Consider the following 25,297-nt stretch of genomic DNA (forward strand, 5'->3'; position numbering starts at 1 on the left):
CTGGCTCCTACTCAACTCGCGGACGCGGTTTCCAACAGCAGTTCTCAGGCAACTCCAACACGAAGGTTAACTGTCAGATATGTGGGAAGTTCGGTCACTCTGCAGCAAAGTGTCACAACAGATTTGATCAAGCGTTCCAAGTTCCTGAGAATCTCCACAACGCCTTGACAACAATGAAACTTTCAGATCAACAGCAGTACTCTGGTCATGAATGGTATCCTGATTCGGCTGCTTCAGCTCATATCACAAGCAACCTGTCTCATCTACAGTCCGCTGAACCGTATCTTGGTGATGATCAGGTTATAGTGGGCAACGGTGACTACCTTCCCATTACTCACATTGGGTCTATCGCTCTGCAAACTCCTCAAGGTACACTGCCTTTAGAGGATGTCTTAGTCTGTCCTGCTATTACAAAATCTCTTTTATCTGTCTCTAAGCTTACCTCAGACTTCCCTTGTGAGATTACATTTGATGATACCTCTGTGCTTGTTAAGGACAAGGAGACAAAGCAGGTGATAACCCAAGGAAAAAGGCATAAAAACCTTTATATGTTGAAGGATGCTCGGTTTCAGGCCTTTTATTCCAACAGACAGCAAGCAGTCAGTGAAGCAGTCTGGCATCATCGGCTTGGACACTCAAACAGAGACATTCTTCAACAACTATCCAAGAATAAGGCGATCATCATGCGTAACTCTACTCTGGAGAAGCTGTGTGATGCGTGCCAGTTAGGCAAAAGTTGCAGATTACCTTTTATTTCTTCTGATTTTGTTGCTTCAAAACCTCTTGAGAGGATACATTCAGATTTGTGGGGACCTAGTCCAGTTGTATCTTCCCAAGGATTTCAATATTATGTTATCTTTATTGACAATCATACTCGCTTCTCCTGGTTCTATCCTCTCAAGACTAAAGCAGAATTCTTCTCTGTCTTTGTTCGCTTTCAATCCCTTGTCGAGAATCAGTTTCAAACAAAGATACAGAAATTTCAGTGTGATGGTGGAGGAGAGTATATCAGTACAGAGTTTCTGAATCACCTTGCTAGTCACGGCATCCAGCAGCTCCTCTCCTGTCCTCACACGCCTCAGCAAAATGGTCTCGCTGAGCGCAAACATAGACACATCACGGAGTTAGGCCTCACCATGATGTATCACAGCAAAGTTCCACAACAGTTGTGGGTTGAAGCGTTCTTCACTGCAGTGTTCTTGAGTAATCTGATACCCTCCTCTGCTCTGCCTAAAGGGAGCAGTCCATATGAAGCTTTATACGGGAAGCCCCCTATATACACTTCTTTGAGAACGTTCGGCTGCAAGTGCTTCCCGTACCTGAGACCTTACATGAAGAACAAACTAGACCCGAAGTCTCTGCTCTGCGTTTTCCTTGGCTATAACGAAAAGTACAAAGGCTACCGATGTCTCTACCCTCCAACAGGCCGAGTCTACATCAGTCGTCATGTACTTTTCGATGAGTCTGCATTTCCCTTTGCAGACATCTATAGTCAGTATCACTTGCCAACTGATTCTGCAATGCTCAACGCTTGGCGCTCAGCAAATATTCACAAGATAGCTTCCTTGCCTGCAGATGATGTTCCTGAAGAGGTTCTTTCTGTCCCTCGTTCTACGGTTGTGAATGTCGGTACTATTCCAGTGGTCCTACCGCTTTCACCTGTTCAGCAGCAGCACAATGATGCGAGTTCTTCTGATGAAGCAGACTCAACAGATTCCTCAGCCTCCTCTCTTTCAGATATTGCAGAACCAGACTTGCTTCTTCAACCTCCTGTTGTACCTGCTCCTCACTCGATGACAACAAGAGCTCGGGCTGGAATCCTCAAACCAAACCCACGTTATGCTCTCTTTACTGTGAAAGCAGAGTATACAGAGCCCAAATCTTTGAAAGCAGCTCTAAAAGATCCTCGTTGGAATGGAGCAATGGGTACTGAAGTGGGAAATATGCATGAAACTGAAACTTGGGATCTGGTTCCTCCACATGAAGCTCAAGATCATCCGTTGATCAACTGTGGTTGGGTGCACAAAGTGAAATACAATGCTGATGGGACTGTAAATAAGCTTAAATCCAGGCTTGTTGCTCGAGGAAATGAACAAGAAGAAGGTACTGATTTCATTGAAACTTTTAGTCCTGTTGTGAGAACTGCAACAATACGGACAGTCTTGCATGTCGCAGTGACCAAGAAGTGGAAAATACAGCAGCTTGACGTGCAAAACGCGTTTCTTCACGGTGACCTGAAAGAAACAGTCTTCATGACACAGCCACCGGGTTTTGAAGATCCAGAGAGACCTGACTACGTCTGTAAGCTCAAAAAGGCTATCTACGGACTGAAGCAGGCTCCACGAGCATGGTTTGACAAGTTCAGTCTGTTTCTTCTCGATTTTGGCTTCTCTTGCAGCTTCCCGGATCCATCATTGTTCATCTATCATAGAGGTTCAACTGTCATCTACCTATTGCTTTACGTTGATGACATGTTGATCACTGGTAACAATGATGAGTTGCTTCAGACTCTGCTCAGTAGCTTGAAGACACAGTTTCGCATGAAAGATATGGGTGAAGCTCACTACTTTCTTGGTGTTCAGATTCATCGTAATGAAGAAGGCATATTCATGAACCAAGAAAAATATGCTCAAGAGCTTCTCATCACTGCTGGTATGGCTGACTGTGCTCCCATTGCAACGCCATTACCGCTTAAACTTGCTACTGTGGCTGGTCAAGATGAACTATTCGAGGATCCGTCTTACTTTCGCAGCCTTGCGGGGAAGCTGCAGTATCTGACAGTCACTCGCCCTGATCTGCAATTCTCTGTTAACTACATATGCCAGAGAATGCATATGCCGTCAAAAGCTGATTTTTCCTTACTGAAGCGCATACTGCGTTATGTGAAGGGTACTTACAATATGGGGATTAGCATCACTGCAGCCTCAGACTCTACTTTGCTCTGTTACAGTGATAGTGACTGGGCAGGCTGTCACAACACTCGACGATCAACTGGTGGCTTCTGTACTCTGCTTGGATCTAATGTGATCTCATGGTCCGCGAAACGACATGACACTGTCTCAAAGTCATCTACAGAAGCTGAGTATCGCACCATGTCTGCTGCGGCTTCTGAGATTGTTTGGCTACAAAACATGCTGCGAGTTATGGGACTTCAACAGAGTCGGACACCTCTGCTATTATGTGATAATCTCTCTGCTGTTTGCCTCACCGCCAACCCAATGTTTCACAAACGAACCAAGCATTTCGATGTGGACTATCACTATGTTAGAGAGCGTGTTGCATTGAAGGCGCTTGAGGTGAAACATATTCCAGCAGCTTTACAACTTGCAGACATCTTTACAAAGTCTCTAGCTCAGGCCCCGTTCTTCAAGCTTCGCTCCAAACTAGGTGTCTCTGTTCCTTCTACTCCAAGTTTGAGGGGGTGTATAGCACGCAATGGGCCGGATCGTGAAACACTGAAGCCCAATGTGAAGCCAAACACACAGATACCAGAGCCCAACGTGAAGCCCGGTATCAGCTCCTCCTCTGTCGTTTCTGCAACAACCTTTAACGAACAGAGTACATGTAAAGCAGCAGCTGGGAGTGCGACAAAGACAGCTCATGGTCCTCTAACGTTCAATAGATTTGACTGTCTTATTCAGTCTCCAATCATGTGCTGACATGAGGATGAGACTCTTCTTTAGGTTAAGATGAGATCCTTGTATAAATAGAGAGTGACGTTGTAATGAATCATTAAGCTGAATAAGAATCAAGTTTGCATCTTTGCATAAACCTTTAGGTTTCACAACTGATACTCATAATCGTATATATAATGTGGATGAAAATCTCAAGGACATATAACAGAACTTTAAGATACTCATATACAAATAATGGTTAACGGTTGAACAACCTTAAAGATATATAACAATGATAAGCATTTACACGTTTTGTATTTCGAAAATAGGATATGATCAATTAACTCAATAATAATATTATAAGTAGAAACCATTTCATTATGATTTAATGGATAAATAATTCATTTTAGAATTGATTATAAGAATGAGAATTCGAGTTTTCTTAACGTGATTTTTTTAACTAAATGGGTTGGTTATTATTATGTGTTTAAATGAGAAATGCTCAAAAAGTTGGAGTTTTGGTTTGAGATCTCCTAATCATCGAAAGCAATTTTAGTGAGTTATAATGAGTTGTAACATGAATAGGATGAGAATGTGGGATTAAAGGACGAGAAGCGTGAGAAAAGGCGACTGACAAAAGGAAGGAGAATTGATGGGCCATTGGCTCTGTGAGACAAAAAGACTGACCCTTCTCATCACTCTTCCTTTTTCCGTTTTCTCTCTTTTTCTAATAATTGTTTCTCAGTTTTTTGGAGAATTTAATAAAATAGTATTGAAGAAAACGAAGAGAAGAAGAAGAAACAAAAGGTGGTGAAAGTTTGTCCATGGAGCGTGATAGTTTTGGGGCAGCCGGTGTCCCCTCTATACTCAACCTCTCGACCAAAAAGTATATTTTATAGAAGTCTTCATAGCTTTTGCACTATTTTATTCAGTGTTTTTAAAACCGGACCGGCGAGCGAACCGGAAATATTTTGGGTCACGGGTCATTGTGGTTCGACCTGGTTCGACCGGGGTCGATTAGATTAAACTGAATTTATTATTTTATAAATATTATATATATTTTTTTCAAAAAATAGTCATAATGTTTAGAAAACTTTCAAAAATAACAAATTGAAATGTGATAAAAATAATAAAAAAATTAATAGTTCAAATCTAAAGTCAATAGGAAAAAAAACATTTAAAGTTTATTCTCCAAATCTTTTTCCTTCTAAATCTTCATCACCTATAAAAATTATATACACATTAGTTACAAAACTCTATTTTAGTTGCAATTTGTGACAAACAAAATAATATATATGTTAAAAAGGGAGAAAAAAATAATTATTTTATTAACAAAATTTTGATTTTTATACGAACCAGGGTTTCGTCGGTTCGTTGGGTCACTCGGTTCCCGGGTTTTTAGCGGTTCAACATGGGTTTTTAACCGGTTCAACTTTAGTTGGGTTTTGACATTAAACCAACCCGGATAAGTGTCCGGTTCGCGGTTGAACCCGGTCCGACCGCCGGTCCGGTCCGGGTTTAACAACACTGATTTTATTATTATTAAAGTTAAATTTGTATCCAACTCAATAAATAGTAGAAAAAACCTTAAGATTTTAAATTTAAAACATTCCTTGGATTGAATTTAGAGAGAGAAATAGAGAGAGAAAGCGGTTCCGGCCGGCGGAGGAGCTCAGTTAGTCACCGCCGGTCCGGCCATATTGTGCTAATCGATCTGGTCACCGTGGTCTCGTCTAAAAGAGAGAGAAAGGGATTTATTTTTTGGTAGAATTTTTTCCGGAAGGGGGAGGCTTAGAGAGCTCCGCCGATGCCGGTTCCGGTCTCCGGGGGGAGGAGGCTTCTTTAGCTTCGCCTCGCCGGCTTTTGTGGTTTTCGTTTGAAGACGTATTCTGGTTCTCCTGGCTCTGTGGGAGTCGGGCTCGTTTCGTTTCGGAGTCTCCGGGAAAAGGAGGCGGTGGTTTCTAGGGTTCTTGTGATTTGGAGGAAGGGGTCGGTGGAGATCTCGCGGCGAGTGAGGATGCTCTCCGATGGATGGTTGTTTAGATGGGCTTGTTTGGAGTAGCTTTGGGGTTTCAAGGAAGAAGGATTAGATCTCGATCCATTTGGATCGATCGATGCTATCCTCGGTAAGAAGAAGCTATGATGGTGAAAGCGGCGTAGGTGTACGCGCGCGGTTGACCGGTGAGGCGCGGCCTCTGCAACGGTGCTAGTCTTCCCCGGCGGAGGCTCGATCGTCGGTGGCGAGTTAGAGCGGTCTCGGGTCTCGTGTCGAAACCAAGTTTCGACTGTCAGTGACTCGTTTCGTTAATTTGGGCCGTGGGCCTTATTCTGTTGTTGCAACCATGTGTGTGCGTGGGCCTTTTGGTTTGGTCTGTTTGTAAGTGGGTTTATTCCTTGTGTCTTTTGGGCTTTTATAATATCTCAATTTGTGAAAAAAAAAATTTAAAACATTCCTTTGAGAGTTTATGGGTTTTGTGACAAAATCAATCATTAACCTCACACGTTAGTGTCTCATCGTGTGAACATGTGAGTTACCCTTTCTTATCTTACCACACAATTTTGACCATCCTATTTCCTTTTTGAATATTAGTCTATTTTGTGTGTTTGCTTTATTTTATTTACATTTTATAAACAAGCACATATGACATATGAGTTGTCATATTATATGTCAAATGTGTTTTTCTTTTTGTTTTCATGTGATCTTGTTGTCTGTCTTGGTCAGGTTTTCTTGTTTATCGACGCACACAAATGTTGGAACCTTTTCACGTACTACGGGGTTTTACCGCGGGAATTTAGAAACCTAAATTACTGAAGTAGATTTTGTCAAAAAAAAAAATTACTGAAGTAGATTGACCCAGAAAAAAACTGAAGTAGCAACCTCAGCATAAATTTTTGTATCCGTTTAATGTAGAAATTGGTTTTCTTTTGATACAAATGTTTTAGAAAGCTTCTGGAGAAAATGAACTATACTACTTACAACAAATTCGTTTCAAACTTAAGCTCTCTTTTTGTGCACTTTCAAACTTAAGATTTGAGTTTTGAATTATTTAAGAAGTTAGTATGTAACTCTTCTAATTGATGATTGATCTAACGTAGTATTTTGAATTAGCTTATCTTCTATACAACTAAGTTGGATTTATCTAAGTTTCAGTCTGTATAAACTATGAACATACCTTTTTTTTTGAACACCGAACATACCTTCAATATTATCTAAATGTTATTTAAATCGATAGATACTTAAAAAGAAAACCATTGGTTATTCTCTTTTGAATATCAAACTCTTCAACGGATTTTGACAATAAAAACAAATAAAGAGAAGAATGGATGATTGAAGCCCATCTAAAGGGACTTGGACCCCTCTTAGGGTTTCCAGAGAAAGGCCCAAATTAGAGTTGAGTAGAGTCCATTGTGACAGCGATTCTGACATGACACCGCTATAACACTTTGAGTTACAAGACCATGTCTCTACTCTAAGCATATGCCGTACGTCAAAGGCACCAACACTGCTACCACATATATAATTAATCATTTTATAGCATTTCTTACAGAAACTCCAAATATTCACGAGAACATGAGTTTTGAATTGGACAGGACCAAAACTGAATCGAAACTCAGGCCTTTTTAACTTTGTAATATCTTTTCTAATTATGCTTTGTAATGCAACAAAAGACGAGTGAATACACTTAAGAAAAGGAAGTGAAAATGGAGTGGAGGTATGCAACAAATGAATTGTTCTTCGTTGTGCACAACCACTTCTCTTTACGAGACACTTTCATGCGCATTTCGTTTTGGCCAAGACGTTGGTAATGTTTTACGTGGTGAAAATGTTAAGCTGAAATAAAGAAACATACTGGTTGTATCTTCTGTTTTTTTTTTACTTATACTGGAGAAACCTCGAACAACTGTTTGTATCCCTTGTGTTCGCGCTCAACTATAGTTTTAGGTTTAGTTGGAGAAAGCGTTAAGGATTGAAATTAGAAATGGAAAGAGGTGGCAAAAGCGAATGAAGTGGAAGAGAGAATAGTTGTCAGGGAAAATAGATATTCTTCTGTTCAGTCTACTTTTACAGTTTTACTTTTAAGCCCACCGACGGTGGTTGTTAGTCATTCATTCTCTGGTTTCCACTTTCTTTGGGCTATATGATATCAGTATATCACCTCAAACATTTTTTTGTTTATTATTCAAGTTCAGAATCTTCTTTTAGTTACGTTATAACTAACACGTTCGGATTCATTATAATTATTGTCATTTTGTATAATTCTAATCTTGCTACCATGATTCGTTGAACATGGTTTTTAAAAAACTTATTTATTGTTGACTTTGACTCTTTTGCATGGATAAGAAAAAAATAGGATAAGAAAAAATAAGAACCGGTAACTAAACTCAGTACTTCATTAGTATTTGTTTGTTTGATGGAACTTGTCTGTTCGTTTTTATTATAAACTGACATCAGAACCCACTGGATTTTATAAGACATTTTATAAACACTCGAGACACTCGTTTCCAAATCATTTACCCCAAGCCCTGAAATTGGGTTTTCAACTCATTGTAATACTAATACACGTGAGATAGTCACTATCTCGCGCCTCACAACAAAATATAATATTTACGAAATAAACGAATTATGACTATTGGTTTCATATGATGTATACCCCATGAAATAATTAATGATAATATCATAGGATGCATAGAATTAAAATATGTATTTTCTTATGTTAGACGAAACCATTATTTAAAACGTGATGGAGGTGGCGGGTGGGTTTGTCCATACATGATTTTAACTGCGGCATAAACATAAATACCTGAACGCATTTGTAAAATAGTGTAGCCTTTAATCTACTTAACCCATTAGTTAACAGCGCAAAACCAGCCTGGGTTGTATTGTAAAACACCCTGTCATGTAGGAACTTAAACAAAACAAACATTCGCCTGGTTAAACTATGCCAACGATGATACTTGTTTTCTACGATAATAAATTCACCGATGTATTCAAATCATATGTGCCTAGTGGCCTAGTACGCTAGCACCAAACCCAAATTATTGTTTATTAATATATTCATATCGGTTTTGACGTGCAAGTAAATTCATAGATGTTGTTTTCAAAGTTCGAATAGGCAAAGAAAAATTGGAAATGAGATGTGGCAGAAACCAAGAACCAAAATCTGGAGAAATTTAAATTATGTCTCATTTTAAAAAAATATAAAGAAATTTGCATGTTACATATTAACTTAAAAAAATTATTTTGAATATAGTTTTTCATGTATAGGTTAGCATATTAAATGTAAATATTTGCCAACTTACATAGTATTAAAAACTAATTAGGCCTTTCATTGGGTTGATTTCTTTTTATCAAGTGCCAATTTCGAGGTTATATGCTCTTTTATCATTTTGGCATGATTTAAGAACTCTTTTGGATTCTTTGTTTTTAATTATATATTTATAGCAATTCCAAAATTGGGCAGTGCAAAGATAAGGCTGCTGTGAGTCTTGACAATACTTGTCAAATTTCTTTTTATAGATAGACTCGTCTATTCTCCCCCACTCTAAAAACCTAATATCTCTAATGGAATAATAGCAAATCCATATTTCATTATTTCTATAAGATTGCATAAAACTATTTACATAGTCATGATATTATGATAGCAAACCAACTTCTAATAATGCTCCACATATGTTAGCAGAAAGGACCACCAAATAGTGTTTTCATTAATTGTTGTATTCACCCACCATCTTGGTTAACTCTAATAAAATTCTAATTTCGTTGGAAAAAGAAGACCATATATATTTGCATAATAATCTTGTTGCAAGATCTCTAGTAAAACATCACAAACTCTTCCTTCATTCTTGGCAGCCAAACATCACATTATTCCCATTTAACAAAAGACTAGATTTTGACCCGCATACCCGTGCGGGTATATATTTTAATAAAATATGTTGTTTTCATGTTAATATTAGAGTTGGACAAAAAATCAAAATCCAAAAAATCGAACTGATCCAGATCTAAAAAGAAATACCAAACCTGAACATAAATTGATTAAATATAAAATTTTGATATTTAGAGAGCTGAAACCGAATCTGATCCAAACCGAAGTATTTCAGATACCTGAATGTATTTAAAATAGATTTATATACTTATATATATTATTATTTTTAGATTTAATGTATATAAAAACATTCAGAATACATACAGTACTTATAAGTTGGTTTAAATAATTGAATATATATATATAAATAGTCAAATGTAAATATCTAAAAAATTTAAAGTATACTCAAATCATCAAAAATACAAAATAATTATCTATTATCTATCCAAATATTTAAATCAAATCAATTTATATGTTAAGCTCATGTATTCTGATATATATTATTCAAATTTATATGTAATATATTATTTTGAGTATATAATGAATTTTAAAAATAATTTAAATGAGTTATCCGAACCCGAACAAACCCGTAAAGATCTGAATCGAATCCGAACTAAAATTTAAAAATATTCGAATGAGACTGAAATCTTTGACCCCGGAATACTGAAACCCAAACAGACCCAAACAAAACCCGAATAGGTACCCGAACGCCCACCTATAATTCACAATCTATTTTTTCCGTTAAAACACAGCAAACATATAATTAATAGTATTTTATATGTACTATCATATAAATAATCACATATATTATTTTTTAATTTAATGTGAAATAAAAAATCATAATTTAAGTTGGTATATGAAATTTGACTTTGTATTGTATTTTTCTTATACATATTGAAAACATTTTTTTAATAATGGTTATTGGACCGGTTGGGCCAGTCCGACCATTGATCCACCTATAGTTTCGAATCAATGTCCGGTCCGATTTTCAAAACATTGATAAATATATTATGTTGAGTTAAATATATTATTATTGAAATATTATGATATTTTGGGACAAATTTAAAATCAATTAAATAGGTGATCAACTTACAAATTTAATATCTTGTTTATTAGATAGATATGGGGAGATTGTAACTTTAAAATATTTAATAGTTGATATTATTTCTTTTATATACTTTAAATTGATAAGGCTTTTTAAAAATTATAAAGAATGATGATTAGTTAAAAGTGATTCACGTATAGCATTATTCAAAGTGCTTCCTTTTTTGTTGAGGAAATGGCACAAGTTGGTAAATACTAAAAAAAATTAAGGGTTATTTCTATTTGTACTTAACTTTTAATAGGATAGATATTGCAAGAATGGAAAAGAAATAAATATTAAAAATAAATTAAATAAAAAAAGTAAACCAATCAAAGCTTTTGCTTTGTTTTTTTATATTCTCTCTCCTTTATTCCTCTCTCTCTACCTTTTTTTCCCTTCTTGTTGCTACTGTGAAAGCATCTTCCTTTTTTCATCCCTTGAGAACACTTTGCTTTTGCTTCGCGTAGTGTATTTACTCAACTTTCCCTTCTGTTTGGTCTTAATCTCTTACATCCCCTCTATGAGACAAAACTAACCCAAAGTTTCAATTTTTCTCTGTGGTGTTAAATCGAAAGTTTCCATCTTTTCTCTCCAAAATTCACAAAGCCAAGCCATGGGGATGTGTCACGGCAAACCCATCGAGCACCAGCAGAAACAGAGCACCCTCCAACAACCCTCCGACGAAGCTCCGACGAGTTCTCATCCCCCGGCGGCGGCGAAATCCTCAGGCTTTCCGTTCTACAGCCCGAGCCCTCTACCCAGCTTGTTCAAATCCTCCCCCGCCGTCTCCTCGACGAGCGCGAGCTCCACGCCTCTCCGCATCTTCAAGAGGCCTTTCCCTCCTCCTTCCCCTGCCAAGCACATACGCGCTTTCCTCGCGCGTCGTCACGGCGGCGGCTCAAACAAACCCAACGAGGTCCCGATCCCTGAAGGGGAGGAGTTCGAGATCGGTCTCGACAAGAGCTTCGGGTTCTCCAAGCACTTTGCGTCGCACTACGAGATCGATGGGGAGGTGGGTCGGGGGCATTTTGGGTATACTTGCTCTGCCAAGGGTAAAAAAGGAAGCTTGAAGGGTCAGGAAGTTGCTGTTAAAGTCATCCCTAAGTCCAAGGTTTGCTTCTTTTAACTCGATCAGTTTCTGTTAATGTTGTGTCTTTAATGTCTTATTGCTAATTGTTAGGATTGTGCTCTGTTCTGGTGTGTTAGGACTGTGCTCTGTTTATTAAGTGCTCTGTTCTGATGTGTTAGGATTGTGCTCTGTTCATTAAGTCCTCTGTTCTGGTTTCTCTATGTGGAACTGCTTTAAAATGTTGGCGAATGATGTTTGATTTGTTCCAAACTTCCGGCTAGTACAGAGATCATGCTTATGATTGAACAAAGTTTGATTTTTTTTTTTGTAGATTTACGCGAGATAAGCTGAATCTGAATGTGAAAAATAAGTGAAAACAGAGTTTATCTGTTTCTAGATTTGGTCTGAAACAGAGTTTTCAGATGATATTGATAAGCAAAGCTACCTTCTTGAGCTCGTTGATCGTTTGATTTCATTGCTTAGTGTTATGGTGTTGTTGACTGCAGATGACAACTGCAATTGCAATTGAGGACGTTAGTAGAGAAGTGAAGATATTGAGAGCTCTGACTGGTCACAAGAACTTAGTCCAGTTCTATGACGCGTTTGAAGATGATGAAAACGTTTATATCGTGATGGAGTAAGTATACATCATTCTCTTAACCTCATTTGATCATCTCTTAATTACATGATTGCTGATGAAAATATACTTCAATCTCTTGTTTTTATCAGGTTATGTAAAGGCGGTGAACTCTTGGACAAAATACTTCAAAGGTAACTTGCTGCAACATCACATGTGGCTTATCTATGTATTGACCTTGTTGATCTTGATTCTCATCATAGGGGTGGCAAATACTCAGAAGATGATGCTAAACAAGTCATGGTTCAGATTCTTAGCGTGGTATCTTACTGTCATCTACAAGGTGTGGTTCACCGTGATCTTAAACCAGAGGTACTTTCCAGGATGATGTTTGTTTTCTTGTAAATCATTTCTCTGTAGGTGACACTTCACTTTCTAGGTCCCATCACATTATCACTACCCTTTGTTACACACACGGATTGAAGAATTCCACTAGTGATAATGACGGTTATGTTTTCTTTCTTTTTGTTTGTTTACCTCTCACAGAACTTTCTCTTCAGCACCAAAGATGAGACTTCTCCTCTAAAAGCAATTGATTTTGGTCTCTCTGATTATGTCAAGCCAGGTTAGAGATATGATTACCAGACATTGAATGTACCAATCTCTTTGTTAAATGTGAAAACTTGACAAGTGTTTTTGCTCTTACCCTGCAGACGAGAGGTTGAATGACATTGTCGGAAGTGCTTATTACGTAGCCCCGGAGGTTCTGCACCGTACATACGGAACAGAAGCTGACATGTGGAGTATTGGAGTGATTGCTTATATACTTCTCTGTGGCAGTAGACCCTTTTGGGCACGTACTGAATCCGGAATCTTTAGAGCTGTTCTCAAGGCGGAACCGAACTTTGAAGAAGCTCCTTGGCCGTCGCTATCACCTGATGCTGTAGATTTTGTGAAAAGATTGCTTAACAAAGATTACCGTAAAAGACTAACTGCAGCTCAGTCTTTGTGTAAGTAATATATATATAAATCATCTTCATCTCTTTAGCATTTATTTGAATATTATGAAACATGTGAAGAATCGATTTGTCTTTGTTCCTCCAGGTCATCCGTGGCTAGTTGGCTCGCATGAGCTAAGGATACCATCTGATATGATCATATACAAGCTTGTGAAAGTGTACATAATGTCTACTTCTTTGAGAAAATCAGCTTTGCAGGTGAGTTGGATTCTAAGAATCTGTGACATATACTACTTGGTAGAGATTCATCTGTATGAATGATAAAATCTTTAATTCTTTTTTTTAATTTCATGGTTGCAGGCGCTTGCCAAGACATTAACTGTACCACAATTAGCTTATCTGAGGGAGCAGTTTACATTGTTGGGGCCAAGCAAAAATGGATATATCTCAATGCAGAATTACAAAACAGTGAGTGACTTCTTCTGTCTCCATCTATCTCTCCTCTTTGCATTTTGTGGATTCTTGATTTTGTTTTTAATACAAATAAATACCAGGCAATCCTAAAGACTGCAACAGATGCTACTAAGGATTCAAGAGTCTTAGATTTTGTTCACATGGTAAGAAAATGTAGGGACTAAGTTTTTTTATCATTAGGTTTGGTGGTTAAAACATTCCACTCTCTTTTTTTTTGTGTGGGGGATGCAGATAAGTTGTCTTCAATACAAGAAGCTAGACTTTGAAGAGTTCTGTGCATCAGCATTAAGCGTTTATCAGCTGGAAGCGATGGAGACATGGGAGCAACACGCACGTCGTGCTTACGAGTTGTTTGAGAAAGACGGGAATAGACCCATCATGATTGAGGAACTTGCATCGGTACGAATCTTTTTTTTTACACACTTTCTTATGAAGAGGACACACACACTTGAGATATTTTGTTAAATGGAGAATGTGTGTTGGTTCAAAATGCAGGAACTTGGACTGGGGCCATCAGTTCCGGTGCACGTTGTGCTACAAGATTGGATAAGACATTCAGATGGAAAGCTTAGTTTCTTGGGTTTTGTGAGACTACTACACGGCGTTTCTTCTCGGACATTACAGAAAGCTTAGAGGAGCAATGAATGAAACATTGGTTTTAGATGCTAAAATATGCAAAACTGAAGTGTAGTAGTTTTTTGTGTTTCCTCTTCCTGTGTTCATGAGTAATATTTTGAGTCAAAAGATTCAATAATTATGTCTCTCTGTGTGTGTAATGTGTGTGGGTTTCAGATAAAAGAGGAATGTTACATTCATTCCATACCTCTTACACAATCATATTGAATATCATCACACTTAAAAGGGATTTGTCCCAGCTACTGTAGGCATGTGCGAAAGATCTGATTATATTTTGTAGGGTGATATAAAATATACCAAACCTAAAATATAATCAACTGAATTTATATTTGGATATACCAAAAAAATCCAAATAACTAAAAAAAAAACTTGTTCTGAAAATTAGAGTTAGTATCAAATATTTAAAACCTAATCTCGGATTCTTGCATACACTTTTTTAACGTGTCCACTACTCTCTCTCATCACTATCCGTTAAACAAACAAAAAAACAAGTTCCGCCTGAAACATCTTTGGATCATGAGCAATGATCCGTAGACACGTGATCCCCACGTGACCGTTCTCCCTTCAGATCTCTGATCCACCGGAAAAAGAAAGACTGTTCCTTTTTCTTCTTCCTCCTCTCTTTCAACATCACCACATTTGCAAACACACACTCGAAATGGCGACGATGAGCACAACCCACAGGTCCAGAACCACTCACGGATCCAAAAGACTTGTTCTTTTATCTTTACTCTCCGTCGCATTGCTCCTCCTTCTTCTTCTCTCCTCGGCCTTCTCCGTTGAATACTTCTTCTCGAGGAGGACTTCTCGTAGCAAGAGACAACAACACAGCTTGTCGGACAAGTACTTGTACTGGGGAGACAGAGTGAACTGCCCTGGCAAGAACTGCGAGGCATGTGCCGGTTTGGGACACCAAGAATCCAGCCTTAGATGCGCACTCGAAGAAGCCATGTTTCTCAACAGGACGTTTGTTATGCCTTCTCGGATGTGCATCAATCCCATACATAACAAGAAAGGTTTACTCAATGAAAGGTGAGAGAGCTTCTACTTTGGAGACAAAAGAGATGGATGTATCTTTACTTTATTCTTTTTTTTTTTGTGTTGTGTGTTTTGTTGGTTGGGAAGTGAGCTCTTGTGCAATGGAGTCATTGTATGATGTTGACCTCATCTCAGAGAAGATCCCTGTGATCTTGGATGACTCGGAGACTTGGCACATTGTGCTGTCTACAGGTATGAAGTTGAAGGAACGAGGGATTGCGCATGTGAATGGAGCTACTACTACTACAAGTAGGCGTGAGCTTAATGACTCTACTAGTCACTATGCTAATCTTTTGCTCATTAACCGAACCGCAAGTCCTCTCGCATGGTAACGAATGCTTATCTTTTCGTTGATGAGCGAGTCCCTTATGTTGTAATGACATTGTTGCTTATAATCTTCTTGGTAATTAGGTTTGTTGAGTGCAAGGATCGAATTAACCGTACCAACGTCATGCTTCCTTATTCATTTCTCCCTAGTATGGCAGCACCAAAATTGAGAAATGCTGCAGAAAAGGTTAACGAACTTGCCATAATACAATCTAGCCTTGAAGGAACATAGTTTAAGTGTGTTCTTGTGGCCTTTAATAGTTGAATTGTTCTTGTGGCCTTAACAGATAAAATCACAACTGGGTGACTATGATGCAATCCATGTTCGTCGAGGCGACAAACTGAAAACAAGAAGAGACAGGTTTCACGTTGAAAGAAGTCAGTTTCCACACTTAGACAGAGACACACGCCCGGAGTTTATCATGACCAGGATACACAAGCAGATTCCACCAGGGAGAACTCTTTACATCGGTTCTAATGAGAGAACCCCTGGATTTTTCTCGCCTCTCTCTGCCAGGTAAAATAATCACAGAGCGTACGTACATGTTAAGATGGTTTTTAAGACTCTTTGATGTATCACTACAGGTACAAAGTGGCTTATTCGTCCAACTTCAGTGAGATTTTGGATCCTGTAATAGAGAACAACTATCAGTTGTTCATGGTGGAAAGGCTGATAATGATGGGTGCAAAGACATTCTTCAAGACGTTTAGAGAGTATGAAACGGATCTTACTTTAACAGATGATCCTAAAAAGAACAAGAACTGGGAGATACCTGTTTACACCATGGATCAAGAAAAAGAAGAACTAAAGACTACGGAATGATCCAGACAAAAGAGTCCCTATACCTAAACTTGTGTATGTATTAATGTGAAAGCAGAGGCAATGAGGAGTTTCTTGTTCTTAGCTTCCTGGTCTGTTTCTTGTATATCAACTCATTGATAATAGTTTTATCGTTTATTTTAGGTGTAATTTGTCATCTATGCCGATTTTTTTAGAACACGGCTGCAAACTTATCTCATAATCCATCAGAAATGTAATTTGCTAAAGAAAGATAAGTAAGCTATGAAGATTGAAATCATAGAATAGCCTCTCCATATATCTTTAGAAAAGACTGGCAAAATCTGCACTACATAGACACCACCTACAAATGTAGTCCTCCTAAAACACAACGGCAAAAAGAAAGAAAAGGAGAATGCAAAATCAGATATGTTCTCTGGACACGATATCGTCAAGGTAAAATGCCACTTCAGTTGTTAGAACGCAGCAGAAGAAGAAGGAACACCTCTCCCGTCTGGCATCTCGAATGGAATCTTTCTTTTTTTTCCTAATGAAAAGGTTCTAGTGAGAGTGGGATTCAAGAAGAATGTTGGTGGCTGCATTGACATCATTTCTGGCGTGTACAAGGGCCTGTCTAGCTGCGTTCTGGTCAAATCCCATGGACACCAGAGTAGCTATTGCTTCCTCAGATGGCTCTATACTTGACGGCACCGGAGCTTGATATGATCTCTATTAAAAAAAAAAAAACTCAAAACAACGCATGTCAGCAAACGAAGATGGGTGTTTTTTAGAGTGTGACAAGAGTTTGGCTAAAGGAAAAAAGGTAAAGACTTGCCACTGCTTGGCGACCTAAGCTGGGTGATGTCCTTGTTGGTGCTTGAGAATGGCTGCGCGAGGATGGCAAAGACATTCGGGAAAAGAAGGAAGCAATGAACTCTGGAATCTGTTTTAGACAAAAACTAGTGTTAGTAAAGTGTTAGATACTGTAAGCAAAAAGACAAGAAAGGCATATAACCTTTGCCTTGCGGATACCAAAGATGTTCAACCGATACAATGAACCAGCAATTATGCCGCAAATTCCAGGTAACATGGATCTTTTCCAAGATGATAGTAAAAGCTACAAAAAAATGGAAACCGAGTAACTTGTCTATCTAAAAAAAAGGGGTTCTACTGTATAGAAAGAATTGAATGGTACTGTTTTACCTGGACACCAGCAAGATATATGAATGATTTATCAGAGAAGTGAGCGCCAAATACATTGAACCTCTTTGTGACAGGAATGTCCAAATAGAAGGGTACAAAGGAAGCAAATATGAGGGCGTATGGTCCAGATGTCAGTAGGTTTGCTGTAGGGTCTACAAACATAAACAGATATTTTTATGTGCACACAAATTCATAAAATGTAATATATTTGTGTTACAGAATGTATATAAGTGCTTATCAAGAGAAACAGCTCTTAATAATATAACTCATGGACCAGTGAAAGTTTCTGTGTAAACATCTTCAACGGTATGAGAGTGAAGGAACAAAGCAAGAAAGAATTTAAAACCAACAAAAAGATCATCACCAGTCATAAACCTCCCTATAGCACTTTGGTGATTGGTGAGACTAGTAACCAGGCTAAGTTAAGCTTAACTGATAAACTATATTCCGTTACAGTTGTCTACATTTCTAGTGCAGAATACGAAGATTGGAAGATGCATACCTTTGAACAGTGATAACACAATGGTCTGTAGAATTAGTGATACAAACCCAGAGAACAAGATGAAAACCTGCAGAATGAGTTGAGTACTAGTTAATGTCTTGTAAGAAACAATAATAGAATTTCAACATTTAAAGAAATTAAAAAGCAATCATCTTTCTAGTTACAATGATAAGTGACATGACAGAATAAATCAAACATGAAAGATAGAATTGAGGTGTGAACTATTATTATCCACTTACCGAGTGCTTATTGGAACCAATCTGTCTCTCAAAGACACGGAAGTAGTAAAGCAGATAGACGCCAAAGAACAATTCAGGGGTGGAGGAGAAGGCGAAATTCGATTTGATTAGCTTCCATATCTTGAACTTCTCGAAAATATCCTGCAAATGAAATTGGCAGAAGAGGTTTACAAAACACAATCGTTTTCTTTCCTTTCACAAACAAAAAGTACGAGACTTTCATAATAGTCACTCTACATAGACACTCAAACATGATTCTCTTAAGCAATCAAAGACCTAAATCCATGTGTTTGAAGCCTAAAGATGATGGGTTTAACTACTCCCTCCCTCAATAAAGCAAGAACCTTTGAAACTAAAAAGTTGGAAACCTAACATCGAAATAAGAGTAAAGAGAAGAGCTTTGGAAGGAGAAAGATAATCTACCTGGTAAGACAAACCGAGCTTGGAAGAGCCTCCTCCTCCTCCTCCACGGATCCCGAAGAAGACAGTGAAGAGGGCGCTGGTGATGACGAAGGCTCTCGTGACCGGAGCATTATCTGCAAAGTTGGAAACTTTCGATCATCATCAATCGCAGAAAAACAAAACAAAAAGATATTCTGAGAAGGTGATGGGAGGAATCGTACTGAAACCAGAGGGACCTCCGTTCATCGTGTAATCGGATGAACAGAAAAAAGTCAACAATCGGCGGAGGAAAGCTCGTCGATGATTGAATCTCTGGAACTGGCGATGGATGGATCGAGGGGTTTTTGTTTCTCTCTCTCGAGTCGTGTCTTTCTTCGAAAGGAAGGATCTTTCAGTGATCTCTCGATGTCAGACTACCATTACTCTGATAATTAAGAGAAAAATAAATACAATTTTCTAAAGATATTTTTTTTTGTTAAAAACCACACATATTAAAATAATAATTAATTTTTGTTCAGAAAATAATATAAATTTAAGTTAGATAATTTTCTATGACTCTAAATTAATAATACTTTATTGAAATTTCGTTAATTTGGTGGTTTAGTTAAAAAGTTTATTAATAATTTTTATATTACAATATTTAGATTTGAATTATCAATTACGAAAAATATTACCATAGAAGATATTTTGTCTCCGTATTTGATCTGAATTTTTTGAGATAATTATCAACAGTAGTATTATTTTTTGAGTTTATAACAATAAAATTAATCAGTATTTCAAAAATTAATGACATTCTTTTACAAATACATATAAGTATTGTTCATAAATGTATTTATCATACAAAATTTATCTCTATTAAGTATTAACTAATAAATATGCATTAAAAACCTGTAAAATTAGGAAAGGTATAAATTAGAGTAGCTGAAAATAGTTTAGAATAACTGAAAAATAAAGTAAAAAATCAGCAAACAATCCGGAATATTTCGTAATTGCCAATAATTATCAGCATATGCTATAAATTAATTAAATAATATTACAAATAAGACTTTACTTTTTCTTTTCTTTTAAAAGTCCTACACTCTTTTGAAACAAACTCTTCTTTCTCTAAAACCAGTGTCTGTCTGTCTGTTAGTTTGTTTGTTCTTTTCTGCCAGCTAGCCAGTCGTCTGTTTCTGTTTATGTTTTCTTGAAGCAGAGCCAATATACTCACTTTTCTTTAAGTACGTTTTTGTTTACAATCAAGTAGAAATTCCAAAAAAAAAAAAAAAAAAAAAAAGTAGAAATTCCAAAATTAATTAAATGAGGTTTGCTATTTCTTAAGCAAACTCCTCTAAATAATCTAAAACTTAAAAAGTATTTTAGTCTAAAACTTGAGAAGGCCACAACCGCTTCCAGGTAGAAACTTCTTCCTCTGTACCCAACTTCTTTACACCGCCGTAAAAACCACAGACCTCATTCCCCGTCTCACGGTGTTCCCTCCTCTTTAACACCGTCGTTTTCCACGGTGACTCCGGTTTGAACTGTCTAAACTCCATCACCACATTCTCTGCCCAATATATAAAAAATATATATATTCACTCTCCTGCTAACGACTCAAATATTTCTGAAGAAACAAGATACATTTCTTATTAATTACCGTCGGCGATGCAACGACAGCTCTCTTCTCCGCCACAGTTTTGAAGGTGACCCACAACTCCAAACCACCAGCCATAAGGGAACTCTTTAGTTCTTCTCCACTGGATCTCGAAATGGTCACCAGGTCTAAGTTCCTGCAGACAATCAGAAACATGTAGGTCACGTGACTCTGTGTCCACTAGAGACGGTCTCAGTCTCTGCCACGTCACGTTTTCCTCCGCCGCACGCCGTCCATGCGCCGAGTATCTGAAAAACAATGAGAAACATTAAGGGACATGCATGAGAGAGAAACAAGTTTTCAAGAGTCTCATAGCTTTTACCTTGCTTGAAATGTATCAGTCTTGGCATCGTATCTGACTCTAGCATCGTAACACGACATCATGAATCCAACATGTCCGTTCTGCATCGAACCAAAACATATATTATACTCCATTTCTATATTTCCAAAGATGTATATTATAGAGTTTTGATTATAGATTTATTATTTTATATGATAAACTATTTTCACAATTTTTAACTAATCAAAATTTAATAAATACAACTAATTTCTTCAACATTTACAAGTTTATCATTATTATAAACTACATAAATGTAAAAATTGTATAATTTTAATTCATGATTCAATTATTAGACCATCTCCAGTCCATCTTTACAATAAATAAACTCTAAAACAGAGGAAAAATAGACTCTTACCTCTCGGTTGTAGACCTGAGCAGGAAACCAGAACTTGCCATTCTCAAGAGTCGAATACCAATACATCACAGAATCAATAGCTGATGACGAACCTCTGTTATGGCAACCATGGTTTGTTTTTAACCATGAAAAAGGTTTAAGATTGGCAGCAAGCCTCGACCTCCATTGTCTTGTGTTATTTCTACTACTTCTATTAGAGTTTCTGAAACATGACATTAACGTGGCGACATGTGACTTCCACTCTTTAATCGCTGCATCACCCATTACTCTCCCCCATCTCTTCTCCACGTGCTTCTCCCAAAGATGATCGCTCCCACATTTATCCCTTAGCTCAGAGCAAACACAAGTCATAACACATAGCTCAGATGGAGAGAGCTTCTCCAAGATGCAGTCTAAGGTTAAGTCAGGTAAATCCAGCAGAGACATTTTGTTTTCATCATCTGGATTCTTCTTCTTATTCTTTCTTGTTTTCTTTCTCCATGCTAATGTTCTTCTTATTCCATTAGTATGGATAATGTTTCTTGCAAGCCAAGAAAGTATGAGTAACCAACAAATCGGGTTGGAGAAGCAAAACGAAAGGATCTTGAGGTACGTGTTCTCCATTGAAAACAAGAAATGTGGTGGAAAAGAGAAAGCGAGAGAACAGAATGACAATACCATTAGTTGCTAGAGAGAGAGAAAGAGTTTGAAGGCTCTTGCCTTTAGGGTGACTCACACGCAAGCTGTCTCATGTGGCTCACGCTTTGCGCGTGTGTCTATGTATTTTACAAGTATGAAGCAATATGCAAGGAGTCTTTGAGACTAGTGGGGTTTATAATTTGTAAAGATTCGTTGCTGAGGCTATTAAATTTTAAAACATTGAATTGGGTGAGCAATAAATAAATACTGGTGAGAGTTAGGTGGGGGCAGAGGAAGAACCAATGTTGTTGGTTTGGTCATTAAGGCTACATTGGCATTACCATGAGAGACAATGACCTTAAGAGTTTATGTCGTGTTTGTGTGACAGCTGGTGCTCTGTGACCAAACTTCGTCTTTAAACTATTCATAATTATCAACAACATCTAATGGATTTATAAACGCCTTCCCAACGACTTAACCTTTTGTTCTTTGTAGGCTTAATTATTCTACCAAAGTTCCAACTACTTTTATGTATATGTTTTAAAGATTATGGAAGAAAAAGTGGGTTTAGGGATCTATCCACGTTATCTTAGAAGTCTTAAAGCCACTATCTCACGAAACCATTAGACTTGGTCAACTCTTGTTGGGTTGTAACTCAACCAAAAGTGAGGTGGACTATACGACAAATGCAGTAGATTAGGTTTGAAAAAAAAACACTAATCCTTTTTATTTCCTAAGTGGAGAATCAAAACACATTTAAGTTTTAGAAAACCTAAGGGTCAATCAAAGACTCAGATGGTCTCAAACCAATTCCTTTCAGCAGTATCAGGAGAAAAGAAACAAAGTAAACTGAAGCTTCTGAAACCTTCTCTTTTGACAAGAGTCTGATGCAATGCAAGTGTATTTTAAGCTCATATGCATTTTATTCCTTCAGGAACTGAAATAAAGGAATGTGCAATTTTTACAATCAGCTTGTTTGAGTGTTTCTTGCCGGTCAAGATCACCAATTAACGTAAACGTACTATCTCCAAGTGTATTTGTAAATTTGCATATGTTACCAACAGTGCATATTCGGTAACCAAACTTTCCTTGATTCTCCTACATCAGTTTTTTCTTTTCTTTTGGTCTGCGATCATGTGAACCGTTCTACTAAGGTTCTGCTTATTCACTGCACCAAGAAGGAAATCTCCAATGGTTAGTTTTATTTTACCAACAACAATTCTTTGTAGGCTTAATTATTTTTATCTTCAAAAAGTTCATTTTTTTCAAAATGAAATTAAAAATGAAGCAATATTGACTCCAATGCATTGTTTCAATTTTTATAAAGAATATTCAAATTATATCCAATGTTCACTTTATCATTAATTATTAATAACAATTTATATTTTTTTAATATTTAGTAATTCTACCCAACTGTTTTGTTTTGACAATAATTCAATACAATTTCTATTTAATATAAATTAAACATGATCATATAAAAAATTTATTGCATAATATGGATAAACAAACACAAAACACCATATTTGTAAAAAAAAGCACCTTTTATAATTTTTTTTCTTTAAATAATGAATAAAAGTGTTTAGAAGTAAAATATGAGTTTATTTATCTTCCATTATTTTTAATCGAGTTAGTTTTTAAATGAATATTCTCATGTTTTTCAATATAAATATATAATTAGATAAAAATAATAGTCTAAATTTTAAAATTTATTGGATATTATTACCGTATATAATTTATTTTAGTAAAATATAAGAATAAGTAAAAGTTAAAGATCAATTTATAATTTAGAAAGTCTAGCTTCAAAACATAAAAATAGTGAACAATATATATTCAAATTTGAAGTATCACTGTTCATTATTTTATTTTGAAGCAAGAAATGAACATTGTTGGAGCACAATTTATTTTAAAATAAAATGTGGAAAATAAATTACTATCAGAGTTTTTTCTTTTGATTAAAAAAAAAATCTACTGGAATTTAGTCCAATGGACTTCTCTTATTTACTTTTATCGATATGGACTTTCCTTTTATAATTTGATCCAGTGGGCTTCTCAATCAACAAAACGTAAAAGATACTAATACAGTACCACTATTTTTGTTGTAATGTTTTTTAGATTTTTTTGTCAGCATAATGTTTTTTAGATTTTTATAATTAGTTAATTTGTTTATTTGAATAGTATAAACACAGGAAAATCTATATTGAAATTAAAAATTTATGTTAAAATTAGAATTACGTAGATGGATATGTTAAAAGAATATCATCTAGTAAAAACAATATAGATCATCATAAGATCAGCTCCTAAATAAATTTAGCGTACTTGTATTTCTGCAACGAATAACAAAACTCAAACACATCGATCCAAAAGACTTCTTGTGGTATTACTCGAATCAACTTCATAGAACACATAGCTCCTGAGAACGTATCAGTTTCATATTCGATCAGAAGAAGTCCTTTGGATTGGTTGTTCCCAAAAAAAAAACAAAAGAAGTCCTTTGGATCTATCCGTTTACTTAAAAGTCAACACACATGTCCTCCTCATGATGCAACCAAGCCTTTTTACTATTTAGTTTCCAATCCTTGTCTGTTTGTTTCAACAATTTATTCGGCTGTGGTATTATGGCCATATCGTAATTAATTAGGCCCAATTTAAAATTTTCATCGCCATCAACGTAGTTGGTCATTAGCTAGTTAATCGTGACAAAAAGGGTCATTAGCTAGCTAAATATATGCAAGTTCTGGCCAAACAAAAAGAAGTTTGTGCCGACAAATTCTTTAATTTTTAAGCAATTTTTTTTGTTCACTTAATTTTAAGTAATTTAAATGGGGAAAAATGTGAGGCGTTTGGAATAATGAGATCGATAAATATAAATGTGATAGATTTTTTCTTTTATTTGAACGATATGTGGTTGTTAACTTTATTTTTCCTTTAAATGAAACTTTCCATGTTCATTATGGTGTCACTTGGTGAAACTACCTAATTATTTTTGAGGAAACAAATAAATCTTCCGTGATACATACTTTTCTAACTTTTATGGGCAATTGCATGGAGCTAAATCGTAAACTTGGTTCTCTATAAATCTTTGTTAGATTTATCATTGAGAAAGAAAAAAAAAACTTAATCCGGGTTATGTATACATATTGAATATAAGAAAATACTAAAAATTTATTGACGCGTTTGATCACTGAACTGATACACAATACTTATATTTGCTTAGAATCCAGGCTACAGCCTAAATTACACGTTGAAATAACTGTTTGCCAGCAGCAATCTGCCAGGAAGCTGGAATGCATGCGGTGCGTAAGAACAGATATGTGATACTGCCCAAGGATTTCGAGAAGGGTTACCGCTCAAATGTGAAGAAGCCAGACACGGACTTTGAGTTCTACAAGTGAGGAGAAAGCAGAAGATGTGAAGCAGATTATGCGTGTTGTTAAAATGGACGTGGATTTGCCTGTTTAATGTATGAGCTAAGTTGCATCTCTAATTTTTGAAGCTCAAGTTCACACATGTTTGTGTTTCTTTAGTCTCTCGGCCTTTACAGTTCAATTTTTAAGAAAACAGTGGCAGTGTAACATATACATTAGC

General features: G+C 36.6%; 4 protein-coding genes across 4 annotated transcripts; 2 read left to right on the forward strand and 2 right to left on the reverse strand.

Moving 5' to 3' along the window:
- Window positions 1-10,945: 10,945 nt before the first annotated feature.
- LOC108813012 (CDPK-related kinase 1) lies at window positions 10,946-14,519 on the forward strand. The gene is made up of 11 exons (XM_018585430.2): window positions 10,946-11,673; window positions 12,138-12,268; window positions 12,361-12,402; window positions 12,472-12,580; window positions 12,755-12,833; window positions 12,922-13,218; window positions 13,313-13,425; window positions 13,528-13,635; window positions 13,722-13,784; window positions 13,873-14,040; window positions 14,137-14,519. The coding sequence occupies exons 1-11, from the start codon at window positions 11,176-11,178 to the stop codon at window positions 14,272-14,274; spliced, it is 1,746 nt and encodes a 581-aa protein (XP_018440932.1). The 5' UTR covers window positions 10,946-11,175; the 3' UTR covers window positions 14,275-14,519.
- A 185-nt stretch (window positions 14,520-14,704) lies between these two features.
- Window positions 14,705-16,642, forward strand: LOC108811982 (uncharacterized). The gene is made up of 5 exons (XM_056988230.1): window positions 14,705-15,309; window positions 15,371-15,643; window positions 15,727-15,829; window positions 15,930-16,159; window positions 16,228-16,642. The coding sequence occupies exons 1-5, from the start codon at window positions 14,936-14,938 to the stop codon at window positions 16,463-16,465; spliced, it is 1,218 nt and encodes a 405-aa protein (XP_056844210.1). The 5' UTR covers window positions 14,705-14,935; the 3' UTR covers window positions 16,466-16,642.
- A 76-nt stretch (window positions 16,643-16,718) lies between these two features.
- LOC108811979 (rhomboid-like protein 18) lies at window positions 16,719-19,202 on the reverse strand. The gene is made up of 8 exons (XM_018584106.2): window positions 18,988-19,202; window positions 18,788-18,900; window positions 18,365-18,505; window positions 18,126-18,192; window positions 17,624-17,775; window positions 17,436-17,537; window positions 17,256-17,363; window positions 16,719-17,149 (listed from the first exon to the last, which is right to left on the reverse strand). The coding sequence occupies exons 1-8, from the start codon at window positions 19,010-19,012 to the stop codon at window positions 16,982-16,984; spliced, it is 876 nt and encodes a 291-aa protein (XP_018439608.2). The 5' UTR covers window positions 19,013-19,202; the 3' UTR covers window positions 16,719-16,981.
- A 756-nt stretch (window positions 19,203-19,958) lies between these two features.
- On the reverse strand, window positions 19,959-21,908 carry LOC108811977 (F-box protein At2g41170-like). Its single transcript, XM_018584103.2, has 4 exons — window positions 21,095-21,908; window positions 20,722-20,801; window positions 20,403-20,647; window positions 19,959-20,312 (listed from the first exon to the last, which is right to left on the reverse strand). The coding sequence occupies exons 1-4, from the start codon at window positions 21,752-21,754 to the stop codon at window positions 20,125-20,127; spliced, it is 1,173 nt and encodes a 390-aa protein (XP_018439605.1). The 5' UTR covers window positions 21,755-21,908; the 3' UTR covers window positions 19,959-20,124.
- Between the last annotated feature and the right edge of the window lie 3,389 nt (window positions 21,909-25,297).

The sequence above is a fragment of the Raphanus sativus genome, chromosome 6, assembly GCF_000801105.2.
Source record: "Raphanus sativus cultivar WK10039 chromosome 6, ASM80110v3, whole genome shotgun sequence".
Taxonomy (NCBI): domain Eukaryota; kingdom Viridiplantae; phylum Streptophyta; class Magnoliopsida; order Brassicales; family Brassicaceae; genus Raphanus; species Raphanus sativus.